We start from the raw sequence: 22,013 nt of genomic DNA on the forward strand, positions 1-22,013 counted from the left end.
ATACACGTATACTCTCGTAATTTCTAGCCACTGATACACAATTTTCATTTAAGAAATAATACACAAGAATTACACGGCTCTCTTGGGACTTCGCCAACATCAGCGGTGGATAGTTCAGGTCCAGATAGTAAAAATCCGAGTCAAGGTTTTGTTTCGCCCAACCAGTTGAGTAAGTTACTCTTTACTGCGACTATACTCAACTGGGTGGTTGAAACAAAATCTTGGTCTGAATTGTTTCTTTCTGGACCTGAACCATCCGCCTCTGGCCATGATAGTAAAACGCACAGCAATTTATGCAGCTACACTGTAGCCTGACAAAGCGAGAAATGCTACGTAACATACTTTAGTGTTAAGCGGGAACACACAAACAAACTCAACACAGGTTTGTGACAACAGATGTTTATAGACTGTCTATCTGCACAGAACATTACAGCGTTTCCAAAGATTGGACTACAAAACGCTGGGAACCTGAGGGCAAACCGAAGAATCTCACTAGCTCTTTCTGCTTACCCTCGACCAGCGTGTTATAGTCCATCAGTGCCTCTTTCTTAGTGATTCTTGGCTGTTGACAATGCCTGAGTACCTAGGGAACAGGACTCACAGACTGCAGTAACAAAGAGGGCTTTGTGTGGGAGGCTGTACACGTCCTACACTGACGCAGGACTTGAACATGTATTATTGTAAATAACACTCTACTCCCCGCTTATTATCTAAGAACAACTAATAGCCTACAAATAAATAATACATAGACAATACCACAGCATTAATGCAGTGAAAATTCCAAAGCGGCGGCTGTGCAAACGCAAGGCGACAGTATGCAATGGCATTGATCCACCAAGGACGACATGAGCATTAGTAGTTGGGGACATTACACAATAAGCCACTCGATACTTCGCAGACCATGAACAGCAACTATGCACCTGACTTCGGGAGCCTACGACCCCGTTCACGCCCATATCTCTAGCAGAAAGCTAATGATTGGCTGGTGTCGCACGCCTGGCTCCACCTCCTGAGCGTCATCCCGGTTACCTTGGAAGCACTCGCGCGGCGACTCAGTTGCTGTGTTCCGTAGGAATGCGAGCGAACTACGAGTGACGGCCGAGTCTCGCTATGCGGGCGGCGCTCCGGACGCTTCTGTGATCCGATACGAAGTTTTTTTGAATGTGATCGAAGGTGAAACAATGTCGCAGCCTCAGCGGGTTGTGCAGTTGTCCGCAGCGTCACTGGCGCTGGTCTTGGGCCGGAGCGGTCGGCGCGCTGGAGGCGCTGTCGAGGCGCAAGGCACTCACGTCCGGAGTGGACAGGACATCTTCGAAGACTTTCAGGCGCAAAACCTGCGCAGCTTCTGGAACAAAAGGCTTGTCAAAGCGGTAGCGGCTGTGAGCTTCCAGGGATGGCTTGAGAATCTGGTGCTTTTGGTGCAGGGAGCCGCGGACCATGTGGAAGTGCTGCGGGATGCATGGATGCGCCGGGCGCTGAGATCTCCGACGGGCTTCGTCATTAGAGCCGTGGGTACGTCCATCAGCGCCGCCTCAGTCCGTTTCCTGTATGAAAAGCAGTGCAAGTTCAGACGGGGGGCGGTGATCGCGGGGTGAAGCACCGATAAATTGTCTCAGTTTTCGCCTGCAAGCTGACCAAGACACGCCCAGTTGTTGGAGTTGGGAAACTTCAGAATGTGTGGCTGGTGCTCTAGTCGCATTCATGTGGTGATGAAATTCATACTCTCACGCTATAATAGGTAGTGTTTGGGCTGTTTGTTCAGTCTGAAGGAAGTCCCTGATGCAGGAGTGGCCACATGAGGATCACATCAGGGGCTTGCATGGTGGTATGATATACAGGACCCCTGGCCCCGCTGTGTCTACCAGGTGGTCCACCATGTCGCGTTAAGTGTCCATCGCCTGTGGGGGAGCGTAAATGGCTGGAATGTGGGGGAGGGTGACAGCGGGGGGGGGGGGGCGACACCTTGCTAGACTCAGGTCATTCCCATGCCTTTTGTGATGCATTAAGCTGGGGACAGCGTGCACATTCACACTTTGGGGTCACCCCACATGGGAGGGCACATGTGTGCATCAAGGGATTCGAACCCCCAGCCTTTATAGTGTTAAGGTTCACCAGTCGTCGCATTGATTGTGAGTGGACAGCTCTCCGTGTCTGTGGCCAGTGGAATAGACAGGATACCATTTTCCAGTGATGATGGAGGTTTTGTCTTCAGTTGGGGCCTTAAGCCCTCCCAAATTCCAGAATCAAGGGTTAAACACAAGCAAAACACCATTTCATCTATACGTTTAGACTCCCTCTGCCCCTCGGGGCAACGATCGGCTGATGTTGTGCGTTTATTTTACTCTGCAGATGTTTTTATCCAGAGCGACATGCACATGTTAGGGATGGCGGGGTTAGACCGGCCCTGGAGAGATTGCAGGTTAATGGCCTTGCTCAAGGGCACAATGATGACATCACTCAGCTGACCTTGGAATTAGAAGCCACAACATTCAGGCTCAAAGGCTACTTTTCCTGCCACTCCCAGTTGCCCCCCCCACCACCACCACACCTGCAACTTGTTCCAGGCAGTTAACCATTTCTGATGGATCTAAAGAATAAAAGATGTCACCTCTGTGAATGTGTAAGCTGCTTTAAGTTAATTCCTACCGTGAGAGTGTTCCCGCCTTCCATGGCCTCCGAGGAACGCCAAAGCCTGGGCTGTCAGATAGCCAGCGCAGGAAGTCGCCATCCAGTGGCCCTTGCCTGGTACAGCACCCTGTCCAACCTGTTCGGCTCCCACATGAACGCCGAAACCAGAGCTGATCTCCAACAAAACAGACGGCCAGCAGGCCCCAGGGAGGGAGTAGCGGCATTTTGCCAGGACGACACGGCAAAATAACACTCTGTCTCAGGCCTGCCCACGCACCGGTTTACATAAGCATTAGGATTAAGTTCTGAGAGCACAGTTTGGAAACGGGCTTCCCCTCACACTGGTCAGGCTTCCTGGCTTTTCCCCGGCCTCAATGTCACTTCCTGCGGCACTGGTGCCATTAGAAACCTCATACTTCATCTCCTACGAGATTGCATCAAACGCAGAGCTGAGCTGGCCAGACCTCACACACAAAGCCGGGGAGGGGGTCGTGGGGGCCTTTTCGTGGCTCCTGGCATGACGTGCGGTTGCCATGGCAGCCTGCAACCACTCGCTGCATGCGACAAAGGCCCTGTGTGTGTGTGACGCACGTCCTCGAGTTACCAGCAGCGCGGAAAGTCAGGCACGGGCCAGTTAGACCCCGTCATGACTGCTGCCCCAACTGCCACAAACACCGTTCACCTGTAGGACACTGTCCCCCCTGCATGCTGGGACAGAGCCTCCTTTGAAAGGACACTGCCCCCCCCTTCCCCAGTTCTAATTCCTGGTGTTCTTTTCATCTCCAGTTTTTCCTTAGAATCCCTTGAACAATGAGCGGAATTAGAGCAGGATATCCAGTGACAGCTGGGAGCCCCCCTGTGTCACTCTAATGGCAGCATGAGTCCCTCTCACTGACCACCACTGCCATACACACTGTCCTGAGCTGTGTTCCCCTACAGGGAGGCAGATTGTCCACCTCCCCCTACACCTGTTTGTGTATCAGCGTTTCATTCCCAACTAAACACCTAGCAGGGGAGGAGATGAGTGAATAGCGGTGAGGTGTGGTCATACTACCATGAAAAAATATTCATGTCTCATACAGATTCTTCAGTTCTGGTTCAGCAGAGTGATTTCATCTCAAATGAACTTTGACCCGTGGATTCACACATAGCTCGACCAATCAAGGAACGGTGTGGGCAGAGTCATGCTTTCAGCTTCACCAGCTGTGGAGAGACCAATTCTTTTTATCAGTCGACTGCCAGAATATAAATTTGTGAATTGGAAAAAATCTGTACTAGTGGCAGAGAGCATTAAGACAGGTCTCAAAAGGTAGTAGGTGCATTATAGGTGCTTTTTATAACATCGTTAGTTAGTGTGCATCACGCCAATTTTAATCGGTTTAGAAGGCTAATAATAGTATTTATTCCACTGTACGCTGATATCACCAGTACTGACTGCAGAGGTACAAGGAAAAATAGTTTTCAAATATAATCTGCAAGACCTTCATATTTTCTGCATGTTAGAAAAAAAAACAGCTGATGTACATCCTGTCCTTACCTCCTTTGACTTGGTGGGGGCAGTGAGCAGACTGAGTTTTGCAGAGGAAGCACTTCCTGTTACCCATGACCTTTGACTCGGCCATCTTTGCATTGTCCCCACAGGTGACTTAAGCCCTGTACAGATGAGCCCCATAACACAGTCCCAGTTCATTCCTCTGTCAGAGGTGCTGTGCTCCGTCATTTCGGACATGAATGACGTCCGCGTCACCGTCACCCAAGAGGCTTTGCTCAGCCACATGGCCAGAGCCCACCCAGGTAGGTGACACAAAGCCGCCCGGGAGCAGAGTCACCTTCACAGTGGCCGCTAACTATCGCACGCCGTCCACCCAGGCATGGCCGTCCCGGGGCCGGACATCCTGCACAGCGCGTTGGGCTCCCTGATCAAGGACAGGAAGATTTACCACACAGGGGAGGGCTACTTCATCGTGACCCCGCAGACATACTTCATCACCCACCAGCGGTGCCGGCCCTCCGAGGAAGATGACCCGCCGTCCCCCCCTCCAGTCACCTACCTGCTGAGCACCGAGAGCTGCATGGAAGCGGCCGCGGCTGCAGCTCACTGCGGCTCCTGCAGCTGCTTCAGCGAGCAAACTAGCAAGAGCCTCGGGCCACCCAGCGAGCCCCGGGCCTCCGTGAAGCACCGGTCCACCTCCACGGCCCTGGACCGTCAGGGGAGCCGGACGAGCACGCCTGCTGGCAGCCGAGCGCAGGAGGACAAGCCTGGGCGCCGCTTTGGCTTCAGCCTCTTCCGCCGCAACCCGGCCAAGAAGGACAGGGCCAAGAAGGAGTTGGCCACCTTCTCCGGGCAGTTCCCCCCCGAGGAGTGGCCGGTGCGGGACGAGGACAACCTGAACAAGCTACCACGCGACCTGGAACATGCCATCATCCGCCGCATCAACCCTGCGCTGACCGTGCACAACCTGGCCAAGCACACTGTGCTGATGAAGAAGCTGGAGGAAATTGGGGAGCACAAGGGCACTTCTACGGAGGGCCCCCAGCCGCAGGCCGCTAAGGCCAGTCGGAGCAGGCGGAGAGGGCGCTCTGCCATTGGGAAGCAAGGAGACGCCGAGGTAGTGGTGGCGGTGGCAGCCGCAGATGAGCGGCGCATGGAGCCTTGTGGAGATGGCAAGGATCTGGACAAGAAGCGCATTGAGAACCCCTTCCAGGGAAGAGAGAGAGCACACAAACATGGCCACCGGGGTCAGAGGAGAAGGGATGGCAAAGCCCAGCTGCCCGACAGGGCAAGCCGGGTCAGCCACAGGTCAAAGTCCTGGGATCCCTGCCACACAGACCCCGGCAGATCGTCCGCTGTAATGGAAGACCCCAACGAGGGCCTTTGCTCAAGCCCTGGTGGGGAGTGCAGTCCTGGTTACCCTGACGCCAGCACGCTGAGAATAGAGGACAAACTGAAGCAGAATAAAACCAGAAGCAGAGCCTCCCTGGATGGGAGGCTGGAGGACACTAAACAAGGCAGGACCTCGGAACGCAGGAGCGTGTGCGGCCAGACCGGGGAGATGGACATCTCTGTGCCTCAAAGGCCCCGCACTGGCAGGACGCTCCACCATGGGCCACCAGAGGGCGACACCTGCAGCTCCCTCTACCTGAACGAGGGCTCCATGACCGACTGCAGTGCAGCATCTCAGATGTGCACCGCCCACAGCCAGGCCTCTCACACCGCCCTGGGGGTGGGAAGCGGCACAGCGCCGGGCAGGGGCTTCCCTGGCGATACTAGGGAAGGTTCTCTCCAGGGCCACTCCAGTGGCCCCAATGCGGGCCCATCACCTGAGACCCGGGGTGTAGGTGGGGCCAGGTGGACTTCTCAGGCGTGGACCATCAGCACAGAAGGTCCCAGCCTGCCACCCAGGGGAGGGTCTAGCAGGACGGGGCTGGACGATGGACCCCAGGGGCCACCTGAGCCCCACAACAGGCTGTTTGCCATCAAAGCCCATCAGAACAGACCAGCAGAGGCAGGGGAGAACCACAGCAGCCCAGGGGACAGTGGCGTTGACTCGCCTAGGTGAGCAGCCCACAAAGCCAGTCCCCACATGATTTATTAAAACCTTCCTCTATTAAAAACTCCCCCCCCGCCCCCCTCCATTGCTGCACATGTAGTGTATCCTGAGCCCATTTTCTCCATCTGCCCACAGGACTCAGGTCAGCCTGACGCCCAGTACCTGCGACGCCCTGACGAGCCTGCAGCGGCAGGAATTCCTGCAGGTCACGCAGCCAAACGCGCAGCAGCCCCGCCCCCAGGGTGCACTAATGCAGCTCACACCCATCATGAATGTGTGAGGAGGACAGTGGTGTGTCAGTCAGGACACACAGCCAGCTGATGTACATGTGTAAATAGAGCCAGGGGTCCCTGCATGAACATTTGTATATTTATGGCAGTCTTGAATTTTATATGCTGATTTTTGGAAAAAACATTAGATTTTTACCCACTTTTGACAGTACTTTCAATCAATAAAACCATATACCCTCTTTCTGAGTTACCAGTATCAACATTAATGGCACGGTAAGTAAATATTTAAAGAATCGTAAATAGACAAATCTGATGACGTAGGTCCTGTAGCTACAGGTGGCGGCGATCTGCAAGTGAGCAGCAATATCTGAGCATCAGCTTTTTAAAAAGGCATCACAGAAGCATTCAGAGGAGTTCGGCAAAATTCATCACACATGCACTGTCACAAAGTGCACATTTACTGCACGCGTTGCTGTTCATCATGTTTGGAGATAAGACAGCAGAGCCCTCTAGTGGACAAATCGCTGCAAAATCTCAGATATGGAAGAGCAATCCCATTGAAATTTCAGTATCCCACAGTACGAAATGCACATTCCAATTAGCTTGCACTGTTTTTATTGGTGTATTTTATCCTCCGTCTGGGGGAAGGTCAACCAATCTGAATGCAGACGTCCTGGGTGTGTGGCACTGTACAAACACTCCAGAACCCCACCTCCATAACACACCAACATCACAGCAGCATAATGCCAAATGCTAAGGGCAATGAGCATTACATTCTGTGGAGGACTGAACTCTACTTCAGCATCCGGGTCTGCAACTTGCACCAAGTTTCAGAGACCAAATAAATAGCTATTAAAACATATCCTTTAATTCTGAGGGCGATTTGAACCACCAAGCATCATTGTGTAGGGAGAGCTATTCAAGAACATAGGTTTGGTTTAGGACTAAACCAGCCCCTAATAACACACGGGATCACATGGTGCAGGGAATCAGCAGTGATGTCATTCGCCACAAGCCCCAATGATTCGTCTTGCGCTAGGAAAGTCCATCATACTGAGGTACCTACACTGAACCAGAGAGAAGGAAATAGACCTTGCAGCTTGTGGAGGGAAACATTGCTAGCACCACGAAGCCCTCCCACCTGGAACCATCTGTCTGACTAATGCCCCAGCAAGTCAGAGACAGGCAGCCATTTGAATGTGATGACATCCCACCTTTATTTCATGCTTTGCACAAGGTTGTCTGCCAAATATTAACATTAATGCATAATATGCAACTGATGAATACTGAAGGGATTAGTGAGCAGCATCATAGCTACAGTGGATCCGTGAAGGGCTCTGTCCGCCAAGTGGTTCTCGCTCCACACCCTCCCACAGCAGACCCCCAGCTCCCTACCAGTCAGGCAGTAATACAAACAAGGGTGAACAGTCAACAACCTTTATTTATCCACACGTGTGTCACTCCAAACCTGGGAGACAGCTGGAATAATGGGGGGCCTCTGCAGTCAGAGGCCAATCAAAAGTATGGACCAACCAGATTGTTTACTTACTCTAATTATCTACACTGTTGCCAATCAATAGACAGGAAAATTAAAAGACAATAGTAACATATTGGAAACATTTCATATACATAGAAGCCAAACCAAAATAAACGTATCAATGAAGTCAAAGGAAAACATAGGTTAGTATGTTTAGGAACAAAAAGAGCTAGCCAAAACCTTACAAATATTTTCATCAACAGCTTGGCATACAATTCTACACAGCATGCAATAAGGCACCTATCTCTAACACAATGATTAAGTCTATGCTACGCGCTAAAGCACAATTAGCCCAAAGCAAATAAGAACGCTCACACCCCCATAAAAACATCCCATTCGTTTCCCTTTCAATAATCCAAATGATATTCTAAAAAAACCCATGTATGTAAAATAATCGTACACAGGACAGTAAGTAGAAAGCACAAACCAATGGAATTGGACATCTGAAGATGCTAAGGTCTCAGTAAAAGCGAGCTATGCTATTTGTCTTGATAAGTACACACTACGATCTATAACACAGTCAAACTGGATAGCCTGTAGAATGTATTCTGAATAAACGTTAACTATGTGCTATACAATGCTAATTCATTGTTTCCAAAGCAATTGCAAGGAATATTCTGAATGTGTTAATATACACAACCACATATTGTTATAGCATACATTTGGTATTACAGTACCAGGGACCTGGCTGGGGCCTCTCTGAAGGAGTTTTCAGAATGCCACAGGATCACAACAACCCCCCCACGCACGAGCCAGCATCCAATCCGCCACTGGACGGTGCCAGGCGCTCGGCAGACAAGTGCCACGTAGATGTGGAGAGAAAGTTAAAGAGGGCTGAGTTGCAGGCGCGTGGACTCATCTCGAAGGGACACGGCCCGGGGCTCTCCACGCGGGAAAACACCCAGATGACAGAATCCGTGCCGCTTGGAGTCTTAATCCTTTGCTGACAGCTTTCTGAATCCACTCAACAATCCCCCTTAACGGGACATGACAACCCCACAGGTAAACAGGCCAGAACAACCCAGAGTACCTACCGACAAACTATTTACACCATTACAGTCCACAAAGAACCGGAAGGTAGGAAATCGCACCGTCCACATCAATTTGTGATAAGTCAATGGTAACTTTGAGGCAGGCGGGCAGGCAGAACACTCTGCGAGGCGCGAGCAGAATCTCACGCGAGACGTGTTCAGGGTTATCTGCGTGTTGCCTGAACACAGCCCGGCACCCAACGTCAAGCTGTCAGCAAAAGGTTATTTCTCCTGACATCGAGTGCGAGTCGCGGCCCAATAGTCTGGACTGTCAGAAGGGTCACTCATCCGGTGCAGCTTCGTATACCTGGAGTAGCTAAGGAGTGGAGCGTGACGGGAGGCGCCTGAGCCAACAGGACGCACCTGCCCGCCCACCCATGCATCACTGGTCTAGGTGGATCCGGTGGTGTCGTGACAGAGAGGATGAATGATTGAAGCCCTTCCCGCACTGGGAGCAGCGATAGGGCTTCTCTGCGTCGAGAATGCGCTGGTGTTTCAGGATAGTGGTGTGAGGGAAGCCCTTCTCTGCCTGGGCAGCCGTGTACACGGCCTTCTCATCCAGATGAACCCGCTGGTGCCTGGCCAGTGAGGAGGAGTGGTTGAAGTGTTTGCCGCAGTGATCGCAGCTGTATGTCTGTCCATCTAGGTGAGTTCTTTGGTGCCTCGACAAGGAGGACGAGTGATTGAAGCTTTTCTCACAATGGCTACAGCTGTATGGCTTCTCTCCCGGATGCATGCTGCGCTTTAGGTTCGAGGCAAATGGAAATGCTTTCCCCCCTGGGGTGCAGCTGTACATTTTGTCATCCTGGTGGATGCGGTGATGCCGGGACAGAGAGGAGGAGTGGTTGAAGCTCTTATCGCACTGGGAGCATCTGTAGGGCTTCCCGCCGGAGTGGATCTGCTGGTGCTTCTTGAGGTGACGTCTCCTCACAAAGCTCTTGCGGCACATGGTACACTTGTAGGGCTTCTCGCCCGAGTGTACCCGTTCGTGCTCCCGCAAGGTAGCAGCTGCGGCGAAGCATTTGCCACACTGTGTGCAGCGGTGGGGTTTGTCGCCAGGGCCGGGACCACCCACATGGACCCTCTGGTGCTGCTTCAGGTTGGACGCTGCGGTAAAACACTTGCCGCACTGGCCACAGCTGTACGGCTTCTCGCGGGCGTGCATCTCCTGGTGTTTCTTCAGGTGGCGCCGGCGGATGAAGCTCTTGCGACATTGTGAGCACTTGTAGGGCTTCTCCTCCGAATGCAACTTCATATGCTCCCGCAGGGTGATGGCTGCTGCAAAGCTCTTGCCGCACTCAGAGCAGTGGTGAGGCTTATCGGGGGTATGGATCAGCGAGTGGGCCTTCAGTCCGAAGGCATCCATGCAACTCTTGCCAACCACCTCCACCCCTGCACCGTACGGCCTCTCCTTCAAGTGGATTTTTAGGTGCTCCCTCAGACTGGACTCCACTGCAAAACTCTCGCCACACTGGATGCAGCAGTAGGGGGCGGCCGCTTTGTGAATCTCATAGTGCTGGTGGAGGTCAGAGGCACTGTCAAACAGCTCCCCACACTCATTGCAAATCAGTCTCTGAGCCTCATGGATCACCACACCATTTTCCGTCTCCACCATTAGTGCCTGGTCATCTGCCTTGATTATGTGTGTGGTATCTTCCCCACCTATCTGCGTCTTCATGATGTCACCCAGCAGGCTCTCACTGGTCACACACTTGATTTCAGCCCCGGTGTAACACTGCAGGTCTGTCTGGTGCTCTGCTTTTGAATAATCGTGATCCGTCTCTGTTATGCTCTGGTCGGAATCCACACAAGAAACAGAGCCCATGTCGATCTTAGACAGGTGGGCGCCGTGAATGTGGTCCAGATCATGCTCTCGCTTCACTTCCAGAGCCATGATCTCAGATCCTGACGTATAGTGCACCTCAGTGACCTGACTATGCGGTATGACACACTCAGAGCCCAGGGTGTCGAGCCCCGGCGTGTCGCACTCAGTCTCTGACTCTGCCATTATGACGGACTCCAGCCTGACAGCTTAGCTGGCTGCTCTTAGCGAGCGGGGCTTGTCCTGTGGCAGCGCTGCTGTGAGCCCCTGCACGTTGATGCAAAGCACGCCACCTGCGGGGAGGACAGGGACACGGGACTCACATCAGGACATTGGGCAGGCGCCCTCGCCCCCAACCCACACGTCAAGCACCATAGATTAAACGTAAATAAGGACTCAAAAAGGAGGGTCCCATCACCACAAGACTGTCAAGAACCTACTTCCTGGTGACTAGCTGCGTAGAAAACGGCAGCGCACACAGACACACTGTTCACGTACAGTAAATGCATCGACGACACTAAGCGACTCGTTTTAAAAGCAAAGTACATTTATCACAAGAACCCCCAGCCTTTCTAACGCGTTTAAAAGCCCACCAACTAAATGCATGGGCCTAGGCAGATCGAGAAAGCTCCCAACGCATCACGCCTGCAGATGCAGCGGCTAGGCCGAAACCGATCGCGGCCCTCCACACGCAAAACCGGGTTCAACCTCTTAAGCTAGAAAATTGAGTTTGAGTTTAAGAGCACCCAGAAGCGGCCGATCATTCTACTTATAAATTATTTACAAAGCCGAGGGGGCGATTGCGGCGGCGCGCCGTACGCCAGACCGCTCGGCGCAGGCATCTTGAGCCCCACTCCGCCGAAGAGCTGCCCTAAGATGGCCGCCGCCGACTTCCGCCCTTGAAAGCGCATTTTAGCGGTGCGCTCAGCCAGACAGGCCATCGCCTGCTTCACACGGTAACGGGCACCGCGGAACTGGGGGCGACGACGGCGAACTCACGGGGCGCCTTGACGTGAACTTAGTGGTACTCGGTTGAAAGACACCATGTTATTGCGATCGACATAAAAGCCCAGGAAAGCCCCCCCCCATCTTATATAATCAACAAAGCAGCCGGGTCGAGGTGGAGAGGAGCCCCCCCCCGCCACACTTGGCCTCCCTGCTCCCTCCAGTCTGGAAAAAAATCATTTTCAACCTCGAAATGCATGCGGAGCCAAGAGTACATGACTCCACTGCCGCTTTCGGAGCAGCGGCGGCCCGTGCTAACCGGGGCTGCCAAGGTTAGCATTCGCAACAAGGCCTGCTAACCAGGGCAGCCCGCCATCCTACCCCTCACGGCCCGGGTGCATCTACATCATTGCCCACAAACACAGGCTTCCAGCGCGGCCGCCATCGGCCTTAGTCTACAGTTTTCGCCACACAAAGGCCGGAAAACTCGAATCTGGGGCTCGCCTAGCAGCTAGCAAGGCGGCAGTACGGTAGTCGGAAACGGCTAGCCTGCAGCTTCTTCAAGCGCCGTAACCCACTCGTTACTTACCCGAGACGCCGTTACTATTTTTTTATCTACCCGAAGCTGGGAAGAGAAGATTCCCGTATAAATTTGCGTCTGGATCGCTTGCTTTCTAACTCTTGGCCGGTTGTCCGTCAGCTCACCCTCCTTCTCCGCTCTTCTCTCTGTTGCGCTGGCGCCACTGATCTACGGGCGCCAACAGCGTCGACGTCCTCATGCAAAGGATTTAACGCAAGCAATCCTGTATAGTGACACGCCGCTGCCCCCTGTGGGCCGGAGGTCAGAGCCGCTTCTGGTAGGATTCCTGTGTGTGTTTCGTTGTTCAGAAGTATGTGTATGTGTATGTGTATGTGTATGTGTATGTGTATGTGTATGTGTATGTTCTGCAGATACGCTGGACATGACACCAAGACGGCGAAAAACTTTGCCCATGTATCTCCTTTACAAATTTACAAAAAATGTAAAAATCAAAAGGAATGTGCAACAATTTAAGTAGGCAGCAGATTAAATAGATAGCAGGCAAACACACAATATTGTACATTGTATTGTTTTGTCGCGTGATAAATTACCCTGCACACACAAGTGGGTCATGAATTACCTGCGTTTGGTTTCAGTTTAGTATTTATGTGATTTCATCTGACAAGTTTCCCGAAGTGTTTACAACTCGACTGACCGAGCAAATAACCAAATCATCTGGTAAATCTTATGATTTTACAAAACTGCTGAACTGTTTCCCTCTGGTATTTATGCCTCTTATATGAGCAGAATGCTGCTTGTAAATGCAGTCAGTTTTATTTACCAATTTCAATATTCTTCTTTTTGTTTGTTTACTGCATTAAATGTAAAATGCAAATGCAATATGGATGGAGGTGAGACAAGATTCCAAGCAGGGACAAGATTACTGTACAAGATACATATTAGCCGATAATAATCTCTTGAATTTGGCCTTATTTTTTTTTCCGTGTTCATACATATAGAGTGCTGCGATTTTCTTTCATTTAAACGGGGTTTTATGAATTGGCTTTCACCTCCCCCCCTTTCCCGTTAATTTACCTATAAATTTATTACCGATATTTCAAGAAGAAAATAGTAAACATAATAAATAAATTTATAAAAATAATAAACAGCATATTAAACTGTTTAGGCAAAGAAATTAGGCAAAAGAAATAAAAATGATACATCGGTATGGATTATGATCTATAAAACTCGATCAGATTACGCCATTCTATAAAACTCTTTGTAACATGGTTTTTATCTAACACAAATATTAACATGTTATTTGACCACGAAATATAAACTTTTTGTACTGGGGAATTCTTAACTAAATATGTCCAATTAATAAATAAAATTATATGCAAATAAACGTGAGTATTTATTTATTGCACTTATAAAAATTCTGCACTTTTTCAGCCCCTCTGGGTTTCCTTCTATCTTCCGTTTGAGAAACTCCCAGTGATTAGCAATGGCAAACGCGCATTGCACTCGCTCAGTTCTAGAAAGACACACGTATTGGCACGTTTCTCAATGCAGGGCAATCGTGTGTGTGTGTGTGTGTGTGTGTGTGTGTGTGTGTGTGTGTGTGTGTGTGTGTGTGTGTGTGTGTGTGTGTGTGTGTGTGTGTGTGTGTGTGTGTGTGTGTGTGTGTGTTTCTATGTCCACTAAGTTATATCTTTGTATTTCTCAGATTTAACTGATGCCATGGTACTAAATTACTCTAAAGATCTTGACGTTAATTGTACGATCTTAACAAAGTGTGATTAAATAAGCTGTTTTGCTGAAATAAAATCTGGCATAGACGTTTAAAGATTTAAAAAGACTGACATGATTTGCTCCATTAGCTGCAGTTTAGCAGCCTGATTGGCTGCCTTGGTCAGGTGTACCACCTCCAGGTTGAACTTCAATAGGATCTGGCTGTACTGGTCTCACCTGTACTCCATTCCTACCTCACATTCCTGCACATATCATTCCAAGCTGAGTTTCACTGAAACTTGTCTCTGCCACCAGTGTTGAGGACGCCTCTGTACAAAGTGCCACCAAATGTCTCAGAGAAACGGCACAGGAGAGCACGAACAGCCAGGCACAGTGGGCAAGGGGCGAAGGTCATCTCTCGGCCACCGCAAAGCTGGAGATGTGGGGGTGCTGTGCGACTTTTGCACTGGGAAGAAGCGCAAGGCTGTCAAGTCCTGCTTGTCCTGCCTGGCCTCTTACTGTGAGACTCACCTCCAGCCTCACTATGAATACCCGGCTTTTATGAAGCACGAAATCGTCAAAGCCACAGGAAAAATCCAGGACAAGATATGCCCTCGTCATGACAAACTGCTGGAGATTTACTGCTGTACAGATCAGCTCTGTATCTGTTCACTCTGCATGATGAATGAGCATGAAAACCACAAAACGGTCCATGCTGCAGTAGAAAGGACGGAGAAACAGGTAAGGACATAAAGTGCATGTTGGTTGCCCACCTGTGTGGCCCACTGTGAATTTAAGTGACTCTTTAGGTGACTAAGCTGACTCTTACCTGAAAATTCCTGATCATGGTGTGTGCTTAATAATAATATGTATGCTACTGAATCAGCTGAAGCTGTGAACCTAGTACATGGAATCTTTCGATGTTAATTCAATGCATTTATTTCATAGCTTGGGGCTTTTATTGAGGGTCAATGTGAATAAGACACTGTTAGAGAAGTGCTGGCAGGCACTGCAGACTGGCTGCCTTATGCTTTACAACATACCTTTGTAAATTCACAGAAGCTTCTAGGTCCGACCTTATTGCAGTCCCAGCAGAAGATCCAGGGGAAGGTGAAGAAATGGCAGGATCTGAATCAGACGGTGGAGCTTCTCAAGGTGGACATAAATGCTGGAGAAGGGGGAAGAGAGCTGGCTTGGGGGAAATCTGACTTAACCAATCATGTGTCTTCTCTCTGCATCTCCTGAAGCATTCTGCGCAGGTGGCTTTGGAGGAGAATGAAAGAGTGTTCACCGATTTCATCCACTCCATTGAGAGAAGACACTTTGAGGTGAAAGAGCTGATCAGAACTCAGGAGAAGGCTGCGGTCTCCAAAGCAGAAGGAGTCCTGAGCAGATTGGAGCAGGAGATCATGGAGCTGAGGAGGAAACACTCGGAGCTGGAGCAGCTCTCGCAAACCGACGATCACATCCATTTTCTTCAGGTAATCTTTCTTCTGTTGTAGCAGCACACAGCAGACAATGAGTAGTGTCTCTCATAGGACACCTAATGGGAACTCACAGTATACAGTACCTGTCTGTCCCCATTCCCTTCTGAACAGAGCTGGCAGACTTTTGGTGCCCCTTCCAACTATGAAGATCTGTCCAACATCAGTATAAACCACCAGGTTTCATTTGTTGCTCTGAGAAAAGCCATATCGGACATGACAATGCAACTAGAGGATGTCTGCAAGGGCGAAATGGACAAGATTGCTGCTAGAGGTATATAGTCTGTATGCTTTTTGGATATGGAACACAGCATTTTTGTTTAATCAGTCAAGAATACAATTTAAAAAATTTGAATTAGGTGAACTTTCACACTTTTATGGTGCCTAAATGTATACGATACTGACATGCCCTGTGCTTGAAATGGTTTGTGATTGTTTCATTCATACCTGCCTTCTGTTCATTGCCACCCAACAGCCAAAGAGATTCAAATTATAGACACCAGAGAACTCAAGGCCAGTGATGACATCTTACCCTGTGAGCAAACACTCCTATTGGACATGAGCTGTCTGTACACCAGAATGTTCCGGGTTGAATAACAGAAAGAGCCTGTGCAGAGGCTGATGCTGCCCTCTTCTGTAGTCCAGTGTGCATCATTCTGTGTGACTTCCGGACAGTCAACCCACTTCCTTATTGATTAACACAGCACATTTTTATGGGTCTTGTGACTATGTTGTGTTCATCTCCTTCCATCAGATTCCTGTCAGCTCGTGCTGGATCCCAACACGGCCCACAAAAACCTCGTCCTCTCCAAGGGGAACACGGAGCTAACGATGAGGAGCCAAGAGCAGTCGTATCCCAGTCACCCTCAGAGATTTGACCACTGGCAGCAGGTTTTGTGTTTGGAGGGCCTGAAAGATGGCAGATTCTACTGGGAGCTGGACTGGAAAGGCAGTGAGGTAGATATAGCTGTGGTCTATAAAGGGATCAGCAGGAAAGGCGCCAGCAACAACTGCAGCTTCGGCTGGAACGAAAAGTCCTGGAGTCTGTACTGCTCACGCTCAAAATGCTGCTTTGTACACGACAGTGTGAGCACGGCGCTGGCTGTGCCCCATTCCCCCAGGATTGGGGTCTTTCTGGATCACCGGGCTGGAATCCTGTGCTACTACAGCATCTCCGATACAAGAAACCTCATCCACCGAGTCCATACCAAATTTACTGAACCATTGTACCCGGGCTTTGGGCTCTGGGGATATGGGTCATCCATATCCCTTCACTAGGCCCCCAACAGAATGAAGGAGGCCACCCTATGAAAACATCGTATGCGTTTTTGATCTTTCCCAATACCTTGATAGGGAAATAATATGTTTCTGCTCTGCAGCTAAAAAAAAACCCAGGATACTCACAGGAACTTCATAAATTTGTGTCATTTACATATTGATTTTGCAATATGAAGTTGTATGTATGCAAAACTTTACATCCATAACACTCTTTAATTAAATGGATATGTATGTCAAATCAATACCCACTGCACTGATAATTACTGATTACTGCATTGGTCAAAATGATTTGAAAAACTCCATACTTTTAACACATGATAGTATTAGTTACAGGCAAGTTGAGAACAGCAGTGTGGGTTTATGTGTGAGAATGTGTGTCACTGGGTCATTCAGCACTCCATCTTCCTGCTACATGTGGCCTAATATACAAGTTAATATATAAGTTGGAGAAGCCATGCATAGGGTATGTGAGGTAGTGAAGTGTACCTATACAGGAGCACATGGGTGGAGCTGCATCTTTTCTGCTTCTCATGCTGGCTATACTGAAGATGCTCTCCTTCTAGAATGGGTTTCCCTGAATGCCATTGGAAGTAGATCACTGGTAGGGCTTGTTTTGGGCGTCCATATGCTCTGCTTCAGGGCAGCCTGTGGGTGGAGTTGCCTCATACCCAAAGCCTCTTAGTTACACCTGCCCTGTGGGTGTACAGTAAACAATTACTGTCTTTTTATTCTCAGACTCTTGGGTTTACAGTATGCGCAGGAAATTATAGCCGTCTGCACCGTATATATTACAGGAGTGAGTATGAATTGGGTCCAAACCACTTAGCTACCAAGTAAAGAAACAAACAATAATTTCACGGCCTGTGCCTGTTTTTGACTGCCCACCTGCTGTGACATAAGGCAGAGCAGGTTGGACAGATGAATGTCCTCATTCTTGTCACAACGTGAAATAATTTCAAAATCCAGGATAGGCCCTGGACCCCCGCATACCCTGAATAGGTATATCAGTTACAGGAAATGGATGGATGGATTCAAGATATAAAACAAAGGCAACAAAACTGTATTGTTGGTTCACTTTCCCATCGACAAAAATGTATATTACAGAATCAGTTCCCTGAACAATATATTTATTTAAAAATATGGTAGAAGGATGTGATGAACGTACTTCAGATCATGCCGAATGTGTGATTCGTGCTGCATAGCTGTGAGAGAAGGCTGCTCTGACGGGTTGGTTTGGTTTGCAGGGCTGTAGACAATGGGGGCATGCAGATGAGGTAGTTTTTGGCAGCCCGACCCCCCCCCCCCCCCCCCCCCCAACCGATGGATTCCTTCTATCGTTATTGATAATGAGTTACAGTAACACAGTACAGTATGTGAAGAGTGCTGATGCAGTCACAGAGCACATAAAGTACCTAAAGTCGACAGGATTTCCTTTACCTAAGAGGGAAATAACCCGATTAACCAAAATAAGTTTGGGAGGGAAAAAATTAAAATAATAATAATAAAATATAACCAACTATATGATGATGATGCCGGTAATAGGTGCTCTCTCTTTAAAATCCATTATGTTAAGACAAACGTACCAGTAAGAGGAGCTAAAAAAGTTAACTTGCTATTGGACCAAGCAAGCATTTAGAAATATTTGTAGGCTATGTGTAGCGGGATCGAAAGTTGTCCATTTATATTAGAAAAGTAACCCACACAACCTATATCAAATGAAAGACTAAGTGATACAGTTAAAACAGCTAGTGTGTAAACTGTACGGAAAGAGCATATTTTTAATGCTCATGCACGTCGTGCAGTGAACCGAAAATTCTGCATCAACATGCAGGGTTGCCAATTTTGGTCAGCAGGATGGCGTGACATTTTCTATTCAAACTCTGCACACATATGCACACGCATATACATGGATATAACAGTTTTATTACCTTTTAAATAGTCTGTATGGTTGCAAACTACCCCAACGCTATTGAAGCAGATAGGTTTAGGTTTAAAATAGAATAACACAGATTTGCCGAAAGAATTCTTGCGTGAACGTGAGTCTGAAAGCACGAGTGTCACACCAACCCTAAAGATGTGATTAAAAGTACATTTTGTCCAATCATTTTTGTTTGTAATAATAATAATAATTATTATTATAATTATGATCGTCTTTGACTCTTTATTGCAGTAGTTTTGAATTAATGTACTTGTATTAGCCCTGAAAGAACTTCCGGACATTACAGTGCTCGATTGCTCTTCCTGGATGGATCGGGTTATCATAGGTTGACGCTATATGCCTGGCAGCATTAGCTGACCATCGGTAGATCGTTGTCCTGTCTTGGTCTGTTTGTCCAGTAGGTACGATGATTTTACTTAATCTGTTAATAAACCGATCGTGTCTGAATTGTTGACAGGTGTGTACATGTATGAGATGAGGTTCGTAACATAATCCTCAGTACTGCCGGGCTTTTTAAACTGCTAATAGTATCGTGAACGTCTAATTAAATTCGTAGTAAGCGTATTAACAGAAGATCATTCGTCTGGTTAAACGGACGAATATGCAAAAACATTTTTGCTTTAGACCACTTAAACTGAAAACTAAAAAAAAAACTCACAGGAATGATTATAGTGGTTGATTGTTTCATGTTCACTCCGTATCATCGTATTAAATTCGATACCGTTAATGCTTTATTTATAACCATGGATCGATATCACTGTATGCATGTATACATTGGCGTTATAAAAGTTAAAACGTGTGATAATTTCTTGTATGCTTAAAATCAGCAGGCAGTACGGGAAAAGGATTTTAACCTTTGTACCGCGACTACGTAGCAGTTCCTAATAATGGGGACAGCGCAGGCAAGCGTGTCTGTTTGCGGTTTCCGGTGGCGTGCTGCGGGGCCGAACGGGTACATCCGGTGTGAGGCGGCTTGGTGGGGCTCTAACTGTCTCTGGCAGCACAAAAGCGCGTCTCCTTCAGTGTTTACACAATACATGTACTTTGTATCCTCAGATAGGGGTTACATAAGAAGGTTTGTCAAGTTTGAGCCAGTCATTGACCCTATGACCTTGAGATTAAACCTGCTTTTAATAATTAATTGAAAGGTAGGCTGCAGGGAAATCAGCTTCTCACTGGCTGCATTCTCTCTGGTTAAGGCTTGATGAACAGGCCGCCTCTGTTCGGAGAAGGTAAGTGATTCAGGGCTGATCACCTTTCTAGTTGCTGCTGGGTCTGGAAGGTGCTATTCATGGAATAAATATAACAAACAGCCAAACAAAGAGAAGAAGAATGAGGGAAAGCGAGTGTGATGAGTCACAGGCTACGATTTACACAGCAGTGCTTCTTGTATTGGCCAAATTGGGAAGTGTTTACATGAGAGTACAGTGGTATCTATTAATGCAGACAGGGCTTGGTTAAGGTCTGCTTTAATCTCACTGGTAAAACACTGTACCTGTTTTTTCAGTATTGCTCATAGGGCTCTGTTTGGACCCGATAGTGTTTTGCTCTTCTCTCCCCCAGCAAAATAGTTTACTACAGCAAGCTTTTGAAGCAAGCTAGGTTACAGATGGTTAACTGCTAGACTATCAACATTTTTTAAAAGTGCAGATGGACAGTATTGCTTTAAAAAAAGTGTATCTGATATAAAGTGGATGACTGTGGTGAACAGTGCCGATTCTGTCCCGGTCCAGGTTTGGTTTTTCATTTCTCTAGCGTAAATTTAAGACATGGAAGTAACCTTGACACCTTGTTTTTGCAGTGCCGTCCTTTACCCTGTAGGGGGAGATCCTAGCCATGTGGTCACTGGGATTGGGAGCAATTGGTGCAGCCATTGCAGGCATTTTCTTCGCCAACACTGATTTGTTACTGGATAAGCCAGAGCCGGCCAGTGTGGAGTACCTGGGGGAGACCGAGCTGAAAACAATAGCAGATGGTGAGAAAACTGTTGGTGTTGATGCAGGACTGGGCTGCTTGTGAACCACTTATAGAAAGCTCTTCTTCTCTCAAGGACCTTTTCTGATTATGGCCATTGTGCATTAAGGTTAGCAGTCTGATTGTATTACGTTTAGTTAGGAAGGCCGTTGTCCCATGAGTGCTGCCTGTCTGTCTGCAGATGAGAAGACGTTTAAGGCTGGGTCCCTTTGGAAGAGATCCGGGGCCGTTGTCATGGCCGTGAGGCGGCCTGGATGATTCTTGTGCAGAGAGGTACCGGTGCCGTTTCGGGGGCTGTGGGGTTGCTGTAGGGGGAGGAGCTGTGACAGTGTGGACTGCTTTCTGCACAGGAGGCCACAGAGCTCTCCTCCCTCAAGCCCCAGCTGGACCAGCTTGGCGTTCCCCTCTACGCCGTCGTGAAGGAGAACATCGAGTCCGAGGTCCAGGACTTCAAGCCGTTTTTCTCTGGTGACGTCTTTCTGGATGAGAAGGTGAGGGGTCAGGGGTTCCTCCTGTCACCGTTGTCCCAGTGAGGTGCTGTCATGACCGGTAGCGCAATGCCGATGGCCTCTTCCCTTTCAGCAACGTTTCTACGGACCTGCGCAGAGGAAGATGGGCGGCTTGGGAATCGTTCGTCTGGGAGTGTGGGCCAACTTCCTGCGGGCCTGGAGGAACGGGCACACGGGAAATGTGAAGGGCGAGGGTTTCATCCTGGGCGGCGTGTTTGTCATCGGAGCAGGAGAGCAGGTGTGCCTTGTACGGCGGCTGCTTCTCAGTGCTGCCCTCAGATGTGAGTATAAATGAAGGCGTCTTCTGAACTGCCACTGTATCTGATTCCAGGGCATCCTGCTGGAGCACCGCGAGAAGGAGTTTGGGGATAAAGTCAACATAACTTCTGTTCTGGAAGCAGCCAGGAAAATCCTGCCAGAGAAACATTAGTGTGTTTTTGAGAGACTTTTATTCATATCTTCTCATGGGTCTCCACCGGGGGGCGCCATTCGGCGTGGAGGTGACTGCTTCCCCCCACTAGTTTACAGAAAGTAGATTCAAATTTAGAGAAGCGTCCTGAACCTGTATCACTCGCTGCTCTGTGTAAACCAAGGGCTGTGCCCGGGGCGTCCACAGCCAGCTCAGTGTGCGTGCATATGACAGCCTTCGCCTAACTCTGCCGAGGGAGCTGGCTAGATACTTCACACACACACATGCAGCCATGGCTGAGGGCGCCCCTGCACAGACAGGTCCGGCTGCAGCAAAAGCTCGCAATAAAAGGCATTTGGAGCTTCTGGTTTTGACTGCATCTCACTGGGACGACTGAGACCCCCAGAACCCGGCGCTATAAGGCC

The 22,013-nt window shown here is 49.0% G+C and overlaps 4 protein-coding genes across 8 annotated transcripts; 3 read left to right on the forward strand and 1 right to left on the reverse strand.

The window, feature by feature from the left end:
* Positions 1-1,045: 1,045 nt before the first annotated feature.
* Positions 1,046-6,648, forward strand: stox1 (storkhead box 1). 2 transcript variants are annotated; one of them, XM_049007228.1, is made up of 4 exons: positions 1,046-1,512; positions 4,270-4,422; positions 4,498-6,184; positions 6,315-6,648. In XM_049007228.1, the coding sequence occupies exons 1-4, from the start codon at positions 1,182-1,184 to the stop codon at positions 6,457-6,459; spliced, it is 2,316 nt and encodes a 771-aa protein (XP_048863185.1). In that variant the 5' UTR covers positions 1,046-1,181; the 3' UTR covers positions 6,460-6,648. The 2 variants fall into 2 exon arrangements, with proteins under 2 accessions (XP_048863185.1, XP_048863186.1); XM_049007229.1 differs by having other exon boundaries at positions 4,498-5,831; positions 6,421-6,648.
* A 1,184-nt stretch (positions 6,649-7,832) lies between these two features.
* si:ch211-198a12.6 (uncharacterized protein LOC563253 homolog) lies at positions 7,833-12,579 on the reverse strand. Of its 2 annotated transcripts, none has more exons than XM_049007231.1 (2): positions 12,450-12,579; positions 7,833-11,092 (listed from the first exon to the last, which is right to left on the reverse strand). In XM_049007231.1, the coding sequence occupies exon 2, from the start codon at positions 10,983-10,985 to the stop codon at positions 9,360-9,362; it is 1,626 nt and encodes a 541-aa protein (XP_048863188.1). In that variant the 5' UTR covers positions 10,986-11,092; positions 12,450-12,579; the 3' UTR covers positions 7,833-9,359. The 2 variants fall into 2 exon arrangements, with proteins under 2 accessions (XP_048863188.1, XP_048863187.1); XM_049007230.1 differs by having other exon boundaries at positions 12,334-12,501.
* Positions 12,490-16,999, forward strand: ftr14l (finTRIM family, member 14-like). The gene is made up of 7 exons (XM_049007232.1): positions 12,490-12,601; positions 14,311-14,736; positions 15,055-15,150; positions 15,243-15,476; positions 15,594-15,753; positions 15,955-16,014; positions 16,234-16,999. The coding sequence occupies exons 2-7, from the start codon at positions 14,344-14,346 to the stop codon at positions 16,755-16,757; spliced, it is 1,467 nt and encodes a 488-aa protein (XP_048863189.1). The 5' UTR covers positions 12,490-12,601; positions 14,311-14,343; the 3' UTR covers positions 16,758-16,999.
* A 1,990-nt stretch (positions 17,000-18,989) lies between these two features.
* selenou1a (selenoprotein U 1a) lies at positions 18,990-21,953 on the forward strand. Of its 3 annotated transcripts, none has more exons than XM_049007234.1 (6): positions 18,990-19,097; positions 20,498-20,671; positions 20,852-20,943; positions 21,021-21,161; positions 21,253-21,417; positions 21,511-21,953. In XM_049007234.1, the coding sequence occupies exons 2-6, from the start codon at positions 20,533-20,535 to the stop codon at positions 21,607-21,609; spliced, it is 636 nt and encodes a 211-aa protein (XP_048863191.1). In that variant the 5' UTR covers positions 18,990-19,097; positions 20,498-20,532; the 3' UTR covers positions 21,610-21,953. The 3 variants fall into 3 exon arrangements, with proteins under 3 accessions (XP_048863191.1, XP_048863193.1, XP_048863192.1); XM_049007236.1 differs by having other exon boundaries at positions 18,990-19,093; XM_049007235.1 differs by lacking the exon at positions 18,990-19,097 and adding an exon at positions 19,554-19,928.
* The last annotated feature ends 60 nt before the right edge of the window (positions 21,954-22,013 follow it).

Source organism: Brienomyrus brachyistius, chromosome 3, assembly GCF_023856365.1.
Source record: "Brienomyrus brachyistius isolate T26 chromosome 3, BBRACH_0.4, whole genome shotgun sequence".
Taxonomy (NCBI): Eukaryota; Metazoa; Chordata; class Actinopteri; order Osteoglossiformes; family Mormyridae; genus Brienomyrus; species Brienomyrus brachyistius.

Bases quoted from the DNA above. Each gene is read 5' to 3' on its own strand.
- stox1 (XM_049007228.1), top strand. From the start codon at position 1,182: ATGTCGCAGCCTCAGCGGGTTGTGCAGTTGTCCGCAGCGTCACTGGCG. The intron at 4,423-4,497 runs GTAGGTGACACA...CCGTCCACCCAG, and splicing joins CATGGCCAGAGCCCACCCAG to GCATGGCCGTCCCGGGGCCG. The intron at 6,185-6,314 runs GTGAGCAGCCCA...ATCTGCCCACAG, and splicing joins AGTGGCGTTGACTCGCCTAG to GACTCAGGTCAGCCTGACGC.
- si:ch211-198a12.6 (XM_049007231.1), bottom strand. From the start codon at position 10,985: ATGGCAGAGTCAGAGACTGAGTGCGACACGCCGGGGCTCGACACCCTG.
- ftr14l (XM_049007232.1), top strand. From the start codon at position 14,344: ATGTCTCAGAGAAACGGCACAGGAGAGCACGAACAGCCAGGCACAGTG. The intron at 15,151-15,242 runs GTGGACATAAAT...CATCTCCTGAAG, and splicing joins AGACGGTGGAGCTTCTCAAG to CATTCTGCGCAGGTGGCTTT. The intron at 15,477-15,593 runs GTAATCTTTCTT...CCTTCTGAACAG, and splicing joins ATCACATCCATTTTCTTCAG to AGCTGGCAGACTTTTGGTGC.